This window comes from Fusarium tjaetaba, assembly GCF_013396195.1.
Source record: "Fusarium tjaetaba strain NRRL 66243 chromosome Unknown NRRL66243_c0000035, whole genome shotgun sequence".
Classification (NCBI taxonomy): domain Eukaryota; kingdom Fungi; phylum Ascomycota; class Sordariomycetes; order Hypocreales; family Nectriaceae; genus Fusarium; species Fusarium tjaetaba.
Genome location: NW_023501231.1, coordinates 102,984 through 115,713, shown reverse-complemented (window position 1 = coordinate 115,713; position 12,730 = coordinate 102,984). Strand labels below are relative to the sequence as shown.

The window sequence follows — 12,730 nt, the reverse complement described above, 5'->3', positions numbered from 1 at the left end:
TTCCTCTCTCTCCCGCGATCTTCCCCTACACGTGCCATGCATCCATGACAAGGCATGAGATCCTCCGAAATCAGACCAAGCCAAAAAGCCTAGGCCGAACTTTAAGCTCTGATTCGACACCAACTGCTTGGGTGCCCGGGGAAGCATCCGTGGGTCTTTTCCTGTCTCGGTAGTCTAGGTTCAGGTCTCGGTCTAGGTGCCTAGGGTCTAGGGTACAGAATTCCAACGAGGTCGAGGGCAATGTCGAGTTTGGGATGCAGAGAATCAAATTGTCTTGGAGTTGATGTGATGTGATTGATTCTGCAGCCTTATCAAGGTCTCACTCAACTCCTCACGCAACCCTTTGTCTTACTTGAAGGACCCGCATCTCGGTAGAAGGTGCATGTTGTGGTTTGTAAATATGCAGTGCTACGATGAATCGCCTCGCATGAGGCTACCTAGTTCGCCGAATAGAACAAATCGCCGATGCTATTTACAGTATGTAACATTTTACAATCCGACATCCACACGCCAAAGAGCCATTCGTCACGATATCGTCTTCAGCATCAACATCAGCAAATAAATAAATACGCGACAGTTAAGGAATCCATATACCTGCATGCTCACTAGCACAAAGAGCCTCCAATGACCACTCTTGACTCGGCAAACATGCGGTGTACCCGTCCCCTCAACCACTAAATCTCCATCACCACGAGTCAGTCGAAGCCTCAATACCTACCAACCATCTGTCTTGCCGCGGGGTTCCCGTCCAACACCACGCATACAATCCTCTCTTTAAGCACCTATCGACACATTCTTTCTCGCCTCCGCTGCCCCGGCCGAGTCAAGATCTGGAAAGTCGTTCGTAAGTACGGATACGTACACTGTAGTTTAAGGCCCGCGCCGATTCCGATGAACCGCTCCGCCCAAACCCAGCCACATTTTCTTGTTTTGAACTGGTTCATGCTGCTTCTGCGGAATGCGGCATGATTATCGCTACTTGGCGAGTGGGCGCGTATCCATTCTCGCGTGCGTGCTTCAAGGTTCCCATGTTCACGTATTGCCTTTCAATGATCATCAGCCGCTTGAAGCGATGGCCATGTGATCGGCCATGTAACATCGCCAACGAGCTACCCTACTGCTTGCAGTAGACTCTTCGAGTTATCGAGTGTTGCTGGGCAATAAACAATCCACTTGTGATAGCAGCATGGTTTGAGGGTGTAGAACTGAGCATAAACTGGATAGATTTAGGGTGGATTGACCAAATTCATCAAATAGGTATTGAGAACAAGTCTAGGATTTATCTAAATTTATAGATCTTTATGATAACTTTAGGATGACTTTAGGACAACTTTAGGATGAGTTAGCTAAATCCATCAAATCTTTGACCAAGTATAGGATTAGTTGACTCAACTTACCAAATCTTTAGAATACCTAGGTAGTCAATACTTTATCTCTTCTTTATCAAGAGTCTTCAAGCCTTATACTAAACTTGATGAATTTGAAGTAATAATTTCATAGGTCTAGTCTAATATTGTTACCTCTTCTACCGAATCCGTTGGCTCTGTATCCTCTTCACCACCGAGCTCGAGAATTTATTGACAAAGAGATCACTGTCTTCGCTCATCTCAGCCTCCGCGATGAATTCCATGATTGGCTTAATGCCGACACCAACTTGGTCCCCTCCAGCATGCTCATAGATACGAGCGAGGGTTTGGTCGGCGCTTCCAGCCGCAACGCCGCCCCTTGATTGCAGGACTGTCTTCAATTCACGGAGGCTCGATACTGTAGGCACGTAAACATCCCGCGAGAAGTCCTTGGATAGCTCGAGCTCCTCGAGAATACTGAGTTTAGAAGTCGTTGCAAAGATAAGGAGGCGGTGGCCCTGCGTTTCTGTTAGCTAAAGTTACTGCCATGTCAGTAAATTGCTTACCTGAACAGCGTCTTTGGCGACCAAAGCAGATATTGTATTGGCTATTGTTGCCGAGAATCGAGGCCCGATGGGGTTCCATCCAATCAGCTTTTCGATGCTGTCCAAGATCAGAAGACTGACGGCCGATTTCTGCGCATCGTTGAAGGTCTTCGTGATAAACTCCGACTTGGCTATGTCATCGCGATACTCGAGAAGCTTGTGGGGCGTGATGATCCGGATGAAAGGGATGTCTGAAAGCTTTGCGATGTGTGCAGCGAGGGCTGTTTTGCCGCTACCCTGCGCGCCGTGAAAAATGATCGAGGATTTGTGATGTTTAGGATGCTCCTGGACCATGTGAGAAACACCAAGCACGTCGTTCAATATGTTTTGGATGTCAGGCGAATAATGGATAATCTCAGAATGGAGAACCGCCTCCAAATCCGTATCGGAGGCACCGTATGCTGGCCGGACCTCACTGAGAGCCAGTAGGAAATCGCTCCACTTGACTTTCATGTGCTCGATATCCTTTGTAACAGTGATCTGGTTGGCATCAGTGTGGCGAGAGAATGCACTGGCTGCCGCTGCCTTGACCAGACCAGCAATTTCAGCACCAGAGTAATTCTTGGTAAGGCGAGCAAGCTCAGCCAAGTCGACATCGTGGTCCAAGATGTCGTTCTTGACAAATTTGGAGGTGTGAATCTTGATGATACCAAATCGACCCTCTTCATCAGGCAGAGAGATCTCTAGCTGGACTTCTAGACGACCAGGTCGTAGCAGAGCCTCATCGATCATGTCCTTTCGATTGGTCATGCCGATCAAAAGGATATTGTTAAGTTTGTCCACACCATCGAGCTTGGCAAGGAGCTGGTTGACAACAGTATCACCAACGCCTGTGCCGCCACCAGATCCGGAACCTCGCTGCTTACAAACAGCATCAAGCTCGTCAAAGATGATGATGTGAAGGCCACTCTCGTCTCCCTTTTGCTTATACTCCTTCTCTGCATCTGCAAATAACTTTCTGATGTTCTCCTCGGACTGACCCACAAACTTGTTTAGCACTTCGGGACCGTTGACGATCTTAGGTTCGTGAGCGTTTAGAGTTTTGCCCAACTGTCGGGCAATCAGGGTTTTACCCGTTCCTGGGGGACCATAAAGTAGAAGTCCCTTGACGTGATCAATGCCCATCTTGGCGACTATACCAGGAGGGAAAATACGAGACGCAAAAACACGGCGGAAAATGGTGGAAATCTGAGTGTCCAAACCACCAATTCCAAGATCATCAAACTTGAAACTGGGAGCGAAGATGGCGCTGGCGTTGGGCTTGTTCACCGAAGGTTTGAGTTTGAAGCCATCTCCTGTTTTGGCGTGGAAGAACACCTTGCTCTGGGGAATCAGGATACCTCTAGCATTGGGGTCCTGGTTCTTCTGTTCCGCTTCTGAAGACGTGTCCAACCCCGTGAGAACCACGGACTCGACAATGACGAGAAGTGGAATGTTGCGGTGGTCCATAAGCATGCGCTGCCCAGGAGCAAGCACTTGGTTCTGGTACGAGTCAATGAAGAGCTTGGAGAGCTCATCCTCATCGTAGGGAACGTCTGTCTTCTTGCTTTGGGTTCTGAAAGTGATCGAAAGTTCGACAGTGCCAAGGTATGCATCGGAACGAGCGCTGAATGGATTGTAGATCTCGCCGATGAATTCGTCCCTCATGGTGATGCCGGCCCATGTTCGCTGGGCGTCGGTGAGACTGATACCGCCTCTCGGGAAGCCTGGAATGGGCGTGGCAGTGACGACGTATTCGCCAACAGGTTGGCCGCCACGGATGAGGATGTGATGATCAGAGCCATCTCGGTTGGGAGGGAAGTCTTCGGGGGACACGGCGCATCTTCCTAGTTATGAGCTTCGTCGTCCTTTTACCGTTGCAAAGAATAAGCTTACTTGTTGTTGTAAACGAATCTGGTTCTGAGAGTCTTATCTTCGATGGTCTCGACATGCAGCCGCGCTGCCCGAGGCGGAGCTCCCTGTTGCCCTGGATGAGGGCGAAATGGACGATTCATAGCTAGTAGGAGATCGAAGCGGTGGTGGTGATGCTGAAAGACGGAAGGGCCAAATCTGGACAAGCGATGTGTTGTCACAACCCTCGATGCAGGGGAAGCTACCCACCTTTAAGTAAGTCGAGTCCCCTAAGGACAGTTTTAGGTGGCGATCGCAGCTCAATGGCGGGGTCCCGTCCTGCCTGTGACACAGCCTCCGTCACAGGCGGGTGTCAGCCCAGTGGAAGGTGACGACACGGCCCCCACTAAGGTGATGAAGGCTACCTAAAGTGACCTAAACTTGGGGAAGGGTCCTCAAAGAAGGTCTAAAGTAAAAATTCCTTGGCCAAACCTTTCCTTTCATTATCCTGATATCGTTAACATGCCACTGTAAGTACATATTGTTCAAGTACCTTACCAATTGCCACGTCAGCTAACTCTCTGTAGCCACTTACTAGGAAAGAAGTCGTGGAACGTGTACAATGCCGACAACATCGCCCGTGTTCGTCGCGATGAAGCCGCCGCAAAGGCCGCCGAAGAAGCTGAGGAGCAGCGCATGCAAGAGATAGATGCACAGCGGCGCCTAGCTATTCTTCGAGGCGAAGTACCACCGCCTATCGAAGACGATGAACCACCAAAAGACGAGGAGCCTCCCGTTCGTGATCGCGATGCGTTGCAAAGGACGAGTACGCGACGGAAACGAAAACTGCCAGGCGAGGACGATACCGATTTTGAGATGCGAATAGCAAGGGAAAATGAAAACACGGCTCTTGTTAGAATAGAGCCTGAGAAGAAGAGCACAAGTTCTGCGCCCCTTGTGGATCGCAATGGGCATATTGATCTTCTAGGCGATGAAAAGTCCAGAGCTCATGCTGAGAAGAATGAAGAGGCTGAAAAGGAAGCCAAGAAGAAAAAGCAGAGCTACGAGGACCAGTACACAATGCGCTTCTCGAATGCTCCAGGAAAGGATGGCGTTCTTAAACCATGGTACTCTCAATCTGATGCTGCAGCTCCTGATGCTTCGTCAAAGGACGTATGGGGAAACCAGGACCCTAATCGCAAAGAACGAGATGCCAAGCGCATAGTATCTAACGACCCTCTCGCTATGATGAAAAAGGGAGCATCCAAAGTTCGAGAGATCAAACAAGAGAGGAAACGTTTCCAGGAAGAAAGAGAAGAAGAGCTGAAGCAGATGCGCCGAGATGAGCGACATCGTGAGAAACGGCGAAGAAGGCATCACGAAAGGGATAGGAGTAGGGAGCGACATAAGAGTCGCGATCGTGATGAGGAGAGGTCTCCCATTCGGAATGGGCGGAGACACAGATCAAGAGAAGGAAGACATAGCCATAGTGGTCATTCTGATTCACGAAGTCGAAGACATGAGCGTCGTGATAGAGAAGGGTCGCGGCATGAGAGAAAGCGCTACGAGGAGAGTGAAGAACGAAAAGAGAGAGGTCGGGAGGATGATGAGTCTCATAAGAGAGACTCGCGATCTTCAGGGGGGGTTGGCCATGAGCGACGACGACACCATTCGAGAAATTAATAGCTTAGCATAAGATACCCATTCAATGACACGACTTATACCGTTTGATATCTTCATACCCGATCTGACTGCCTTCTAGCTAAGGGAAAACAAACTCTCACACGAAGACTCTATGCCCATGTGATGGACGCTGTGAATCTGACCTAGCATCATGACTACGGTCGTGACGCCATGTTTATGATGATGACTTGTTGTAAATAGTTTACTGGAGGTCCTGAGGTTGTGGCCAGACCGCGTAGTGAAAGGTTCATCTGAAAGGACGGCTATGATGCAAGAACGTCTACGTAATACCTTGGTAAAGAACCCACCAGACTGCTCACAGCTGTCTATCTCGATGCTTTAGTTGGGGACTTTAGAAGAAAAAGTCCGCAGAGCTCACATGATGTTGCAAAGATGGTGTAATTCTGAGATCTGTACACATCAATTAGGCAGCATCTCTATGGCAAGTGATAGGGTATATTACATCAAAATACTAAAAAGTCAAACTAAGAAGCTCGTCCAAACACGTCGCCTACTCATTGCTCCCCTCAACCCACGGCAGCCTGATCTCAACGGGCTGCATGTGAGCCTCAACCATCTCAGGCACCTTCTTCGTCTCCAATCCCTTCAAAGCCTCTCTGATCCTCACATACGTCTCCTCACTCAGCCCCTCCTTGCGATCACAGTAGATATCAACACCCTCCTTCGTAAACACCGTAGGTGCAAACCACGTAACAGCCCATCTCTCCTTGACGCCCTCTGAAGTGACGGCCTCGCCCCAGCCCAGTAGCTCCCAGTGCGAGTTGACAAAGACAAGCCATCCTTTGCCCCGCCAGTCCCAGCCGATAGACGAAGCTTGTGTGTCGGTGCCCTGGACCGTCTTGAGCGTTCCGTCCTTAGAGAGTGGCTCGTACTCAACGAGGTCGTCGAGACGGGGTCGGCCATCTGCGGTTCCGGGGAGGAGCTTGTATGTGATGCGGACGTTGCGGGCATCGCGCCACATGCTCAGGGTCGAGTGCGTGACGCTCCATGTTGTGGTGAGCCAGTCGAGCGTGGGAGGGTCCACGGGAGGTGAGTTCTTGGTAGCTGGGGCATATTTGGTTGGGGGGTTGAGCTTGATGGGCTTTGGATCGGCCATGGTGCAGTGTAGTAGTAGTGTAGATTCAATGACGTGTGTTGCAGTTGACAAAAAGAAGCAACGAAAATGTTAGTTTAGATGGGATGAAACTAGGTCGGGTAAGGATGAGTATATTAGACTACTTTTGTGAGAAGAACAGATGGATTCACATGGGAAAAAAACTTGCAATTGCAAGGTTGCTTGATAATGAGATGGCATGCTTGGTACCTAATTTCTTCACAAGCAAGAAATGAAACACGCCAGGCTTCGGGTGGCCGCAGATCTGTTACACAAACACCAGGGAAAAGACAGCGTAATTCGTCGACTTTCGCTAAATTTTCCGACTGCATAACTTATCCTAGCCTATTTGTTTCTAATTAAGCCTCGTCTCGGCTTTTTGATTATCAGTCTGATGTCACTGATATTTCGTTTTCTCTCTAAAACATTGGCTCCAGCTTCAAGGCATGAAAAGTATTGCGCCATAGTCTGGTATGTCTGTATCAACAATTTGTTCTGGTCCGCAAAACAAGGAGCCACGATTTATGCCATGATCATAATTCTGTTCTGAACATATTTTCTAATCCTTGTTGTTTCTACATGCCGACAGATGCCCAGACGGGATGACGGACGGAAAGGCCCAAGAGTCAAGCCACAATCGCTGCCCAACAGCCACAACTCCACAGTCAGCCTCAACCCCAGATTCCATTTGCACCAGACACACATCATTCTTTCCAACGTCTCACTTGGCTCACTTCACTCATTAATCTCCTCATCTCACTCATTAAAGGGGTGTCTCTCACTGCCTGCCTCACTGTTCAAGTGAACCACACTCAGCCACATTCCTTCTCACACTTGCAAGATGGACCCCACAGAAAACGACGTGGAAGTCTCTGATGACGACCTCATGGCTCAGATGGGCTTCTCATCCTTCGGCGCTGCATCACCACCTTCCAAGCGCCGTCGATACAATCCAAATGCAGATGCTCTGCTGCCGTCCAAGTCATCTGCTACCGGCGCCAACTCTACAGCTCTAGGAACCGGCTCAAACAAAGATGAGATTTCACTGGACGACGACCATAACGAAGGAGATGCCAATCCAGAACAGAAAGTGCCAGCGCAAGCGCGCCCGGCTAGCCTACCCCAGAGACCTGCTCCGGCGCAAGCCACACCTCAAGGCCAGCACCCAGGCGCACATGGGGCCAGGGGTAACAAGTTCACCGGATACTACGACCGCCTGTCCAACGAGAACCCCTGGGAAAAGATCGAGAAGGCCCGGGGCTTGACGACAAGGGGAACGTGGATCACTCCAAATGCTGGGAACGCTGCGACCACAGGTGATGCTCCTGCCTGAAGCCTTGACACCAACGGACAACTGCCAATGCACATGTATTATACGACCTGGACGTTATTAAAAGGGAAGCCTCGTCAGCATGGACCACACCGGGAAGCGGTCGATGTAGTGCTGCATGGTTATGGCTCATACTTTGGCCAGAGGCAGATTTTGATGTCAAATATCGTGTCACGTGCCACGTCATGTGACATATGCGACAGGGGTCTCAACAACCTTCGAGTACCATTACGACGGGCTTTCAACTCACTACGCCAATATGCCTCATATCACATGCCTGTCCTTACTCAGACTGGCTCGCCGATGGTCTGGAGGGGCGTGGGGAGCACGTCAATCACATCTACGGGGGGGTTATCACATCAATTAGTCCCAGGGCTATGCCTTCAGTGAAAGAGGGGAAACGAGATATTGCTTGCTATGAGACTCCATACTCCAGTCGAGATATCCACAAAGAAAACCTTCTTACAGGTCCTGGCTCCTCCCAAGATGGTCCCGTCAGGTCTCCAGGCTCGCCGCGTTACCCAATGGAGCGATCTCAACGTCGCTGCCTCCCCTGATTGGCGCAAGCGTCTGAAATACACTGCTTTGCGAGTCTGCTACTTTTCTCCATCCTGTCATCTTCTCGTTCCAGTGCTTTCCAAGGTTTCTCACTCAGTACACCCCCCTCGGCAAATGCCACGAGCAGAACGTCCTTGCAGCCCTCGGCTGCTCCCGTGTCACCCATACCCAGAGAGGTTTCCAAGCACGTCTTCCATGCAGCAATCGGTTCCGACACATCATGTCTTGCTGCAAACCCGCTGACGCTATCCCTGGCACCCCACAGAAGCTGGGGAGGAGGTGTACTTTTAACAAACACCCCTAGATCGTTCAGTTCATCCAATCATAAGCCATAAGTCGTGAAAAAGCCGCCCATCTTCACCCTCTTCGCGTGTTTTCCCCCACACCTGCCCCAGAAGCCACGAGGCTGGTGTTCCTGGCTAGGAAGTGCCCACCCACCTGCCCTGTCGTTCTGCGTAAAAGCAGCAAGACACTGCGCGCCAGGCGGCTCAATTGCCGCGCTTAGTGCCCCTGATTTCAACGTCACCTCATGCTCCCCTTGCATGAACTACTCGTTCATGCAGGTCGTGGTGAGGGTGGCATGACAAGCGTGAAATACTCGCTAAATACAAAAAACAATTAATCTGGAAATCCGGGAATCTGATATCGTGTGTTCCTGCATTTTGCAGTGAAACTATGTGCGCAAGTAGGAAATTTTGGTGAATCGCAAGTGGCCGAAAGTTGCTCGCTAAGTAAATTTTTGGTCGAAAAAGTTGAAGATGCCGCTCCAAAGAAGGACCCAAAGAATCATCTAGTTCTCAGGGGATGGAAATCGGGCGCGGGCCTTGCTGTACTCTTTGCCATGCTTGCGAGAAGCTTTGGTCTTCAACGAGCTACGATAGTCGGTTAGTCTCAATTCACTCCTCTTTGACTCTGCGATTTGAGCCGCGCATGAAAAACTGCAGTTGAGTTTGACATACGGCGCAAAAAAAATCGCAAAAGTTTGTTCGACTTACCCAACTTTCTTTTGTGTCCATTCAAGATCGCTGCGCACCTCATGGGCGTCTCGCATACCCTCCTGGAAGCGCTCACGAGTCTTCGCAAGACGAGCCTGAGCCTTCTTCTGAAGCTCCATAAGCTCGCGGTGCTTGGCATTCATTTTACCAGATCTACCCACAAAATCGAGTCAGTATACATCCTGGCCAAATGAAAGTATGAAAGCTTGCCGCTAAAGGCAAGCTTGTGTAAACTTTGCAAATATCGGCGAACAAAGATAGTCTGCTCGCGTTTGTGGGAATCGGATGGGAGATCCACTTACGTCTGAGCTTGCATGGCCATACTGCGGTCAAGGGGGGTTGGGTCAAAAGAGTTGGCAAAGCGGTCTTGCATGTACTCCTGGAAGTCAACGCCGCTAGCAGAGCGAGTGCTTTCATATTCGGCGTACCCGCCAGAATATTGGTACCCGGACGAGGTAGCCGAGTATCCACCATTGCTGTAGGAGGGGATGCCCGAGGCGGAGCTAACCGAGTCATCACATTCCGGAGGCGAGACGGAATACTGGCTGTAGGTGGGGTATTGGGAGCCCTTGGAGGGAACGGGAAGAGGCATGGAGTAGCCCGCAGGAGTGTAGTGAGAAGACATGATGATTATTTGACAGAGAAGAAGATGTGTTTATGCCAATTGAATATTTTGACAAGTGATCCGAGTGATTGTTCAAGGTTGACTAGGCTGAGGACAAGTGAAGCTCAGTTGAGGTATGAGAGTCTTGTATCAAGACAACAAGTCAAGGAGACTGTGTATAAGTGCTGGGCAAAGTGGGACTTCAAGTCAGGAGCTGGTTGAAGAGTGATGAGAAAGGAAGAAGAAGAAGAAAGCTTCAACAGCATCAACTCTGGCCTTTTTATACTTTTCTCAGGAACCTTGATCGGCCAAACCGGAAGAACTTCAGGATAACTCATCTTGACACCATTCGTCGACGAAGGACGAGTAACCCCGCCCATGAGGGCGTGTCATAGGATATGACAGGACGATGGCATGGTCCTGAGGGTGATGAGAGGCTAGACGAGACGATCACGACGAGATGCACAGGTGTGGGCCATCACGGACGGCAACGATATGACCAGGTAACAAAACTTCAAGACTAGGACTACTAGGAGGGTGACTAGGGAGGCTAGAAGCGGCAAAGAGCCTTGGAAGGGTAATGAAATGTTAGAGAACTATCCGAGATGTACTGCCGTTTGACATCCGAGCCAACGAAAGAGAACAGTAATGGAGCATGCTCAAGATAGGGCTTTTGGGGGAGGGTGAGTATAGAGAAAGACCAATCTTTGAATAAGGCGTAACCTAAAGGAAGAGTGGCTTTAAGATACTTCAAGGGCAATGCTTTGACAAATGCAGTGACGTTGAAATTGTAAACGCCTGTGAGCTACGCCGTTGGCTGCGTGTAACAAGACCAGCCTAGGATGAGCATGGGCATGTGCATATGCCGAGAGTAAAGACTGCAATCTCAGATGTCAGATGTAACAATTAAGAGAGTAAAAAATGGAGACCGCTTTGGGCCCAAAACGATATTTACCGGGCAAGTTTAGGGAAGAGACTGGGGAGATGTGCTTGATAGGGCAATGGATATGTGTCAAATATGGCGCCGGGCAGAACATGACGATACCATGTGCTAGCGGGCAATTAATAAAAAGAGAGAAAAATGCGTCTGTGTGCCAGAGCGGAGACCGAGAGAAGACCCGACTTGGAAGGGACCGACCCAGACCGTATGGTACAGCAGGAGAAGTGCAAGAGAAAGCAAGATGCTGGTAAGATGCCATGCATATCCGGGTCCATCAACAGACACAAGTGGCTGCACTAGCCCTTGGGTCCAAACGTTGAGAAAGGATAAGGACCATGTGTAGAATTTTGTCTTGGGGGCAAAAGTTTTCCCACCGATATTTCTTGTCTGGAGCAATTAACTAGAGACTGACAGTGTTAGTCGTCTGAGCGTCACGGGCTTGGTCGTTGAGAAGCGGAGGAGGCAAGTCGAGGCCAGGCTTGGATTGGGCTCTTGGTCCAGTGACGTGAGGGACATAGCCGATGTAAACTGGGCTGGCATGCTGCTTTTTGGTGATAGCTAGTTATGGACTGAAAGCAGGTAAATGGATCGCAGGTAAGAAAGGACCAAACGGACAGCGCAACGAACGACCTAATCAACGCTGACTGGTCGGAGAGCTGACTAGATGGACCTAGGCAAGTAAAGTAGACACCAATGCCCACACCCTCACAAAGGCATATCTGTACCATACAGAGTACATCTCAATCGGCCGGGTTCCGGTACCGTTTGGAGTAGCGGGTAACATTGGTGGTGGGTGTCTGAAGAAAAAAGACATTGGTTGCCTCACCGTGTAAATGGGTATTCGTGAGAGATCACCAACCGCCTGTTAGAACCTTGGCATTCCATCTTCAGGTCCAGTACAAGCGCTCTGGGCAAGGAAATAGCAAGACATCTGCGCGGAGGAGCGGATACTGGAGAATGCAGACTGCTGAATGTATCCGCAGTGTAATTTTGGGATGCATTAGGACTGCATCTTGTTCCTTGCTGCAGGGGAGTAGGCAGGAGCATGGAGAATGGAGACGGAGGCGGAGAGAGTTGCAAACAAGCGCGCTGACGCTAAGCAAAGCCAAAAGACGAAGTTGATGGAAAAGCAGCCTTGGATTTTCATTTTCCCTCTAAAGCACCAAACACATTCTCGCCCACACCCCCCTCCAATTGCATCTCGTTCGCTGGCGGCGTTTTAACCAAAAAGCCCAGACATGTCTGTCGAGGCAGAAGGAAGAGGTAATGATCAAGATAGTCCTTGCAATGTCTGACCGAGGATTGGCTCTCAACGTCGGTTGACAGGGTGTGAATTGAGAAGCGAACGCAAGGCGGCGGGTCGGGTAGAGGTGCATCAAGTCGGGCAATTTCTGGCATTTCTCTGTCCTGTAACTGTCTGTACCTTTACAGCAGAGCACAGGAGGTAAGGTAAGGTAATGTGATGTAGTGATGCGTTGTCAAAACGATTACCAGACGTTGCTGTGGCGGTGGGTTTGATGATATGCAATTGTATGGTTAGGTTGTATTGTATGGGTGAAAGACACAGACAAGACAAGGTCCGGTATTGAATTCCAGGGACCCGATCGAGGGGTCACCTCAATCGACAGGTGTCTCTGACACCTTCTCTACAAAGATGGTGTGCCATTTGCAGGAGCTTTTCTGTCCGGCAGGTGCGTGCAATACCTTAGGTTACCTTACGTAGTG

The 12,730-nt window shown here is 49.9% G+C and overlaps 5 protein-coding genes across 5 annotated transcripts; 2 read left to right on the top strand and 3 right to left on the bottom strand.

Annotated features, from left to right (window-relative positions):
• Positions 1–1,525: 1,525 nt before the first annotated feature.
• Positions 1,526–3,945, bottom strand: FTJAE_1936 (vesicle-fusing ATPase; the record flags this gene model as incomplete). Its single annotated transcript, XM_037348077.1, has 3 exons — positions 1,526–1,864; positions 1,913–3,773; positions 3,827–3,945. 3 exons carry the CDS (start codon positions 3,943–3,945, stop codon positions 1,526–1,528), a joined length of 2,319 nt encoding a protein of 772 aa, XP_037210896.1.
• Positions 3,946–4,303: 358 nt separating this feature from the next.
• FTJAE_1935 (uncharacterized protein) lies at positions 4,304–5,464 on the top strand (the record flags this gene model as incomplete). The annotated part of the gene is made up of 2 exons (XM_037348076.1): positions 4,304–4,311; positions 4,369–5,464. 2 exons carry the CDS (start codon positions 4,304–4,306, stop codon positions 5,462–5,464), a joined length of 1,104 nt encoding a protein of 367 aa, XP_037210895.1.
• A 511-nt stretch (positions 5,465–5,975) lies between these two features.
• On the bottom strand, positions 5,976–6,581 carry FTJAE_1934 (histidinolphosphatase; the record flags this gene model as incomplete). Its single annotated transcript, XM_037348075.1, has 1 exon — positions 5,976–6,581. One exon carries the CDS (start codon positions 6,579–6,581, stop codon positions 5,976–5,978), a length of 606 nt encoding a protein of 201 aa, XP_037210894.1.
• Positions 6,582–7,419: 838 nt separating this feature from the next.
• On the top strand, positions 7,420–7,911 carry FTJAE_1933 (uncharacterized protein; the record flags this gene model as incomplete). Its single annotated transcript, XM_037348074.1, has 1 exon — positions 7,420–7,911. The coding sequence occupies one exon, from the start codon at positions 7,420–7,422 to the stop codon at positions 7,909–7,911; it is 492 nt and encodes a 163-aa protein (XP_037210893.1).
• Positions 7,912–9,256: 1,345 nt separating this feature from the next.
• Positions 9,257–10,086, bottom strand: FTJAE_1932 (uncharacterized protein; the record flags this gene model as incomplete). The annotated part of the gene is made up of 3 exons (XM_037348073.1): positions 9,257–9,338; positions 9,462–9,614; positions 9,764–10,086. 3 exons carry the CDS (start codon positions 10,084–10,086, stop codon positions 9,257–9,259), a joined length of 558 nt encoding a protein of 185 aa, XP_037210892.1.
• Positions 10,087–12,730: the final 2,644 nt, after the last annotated feature.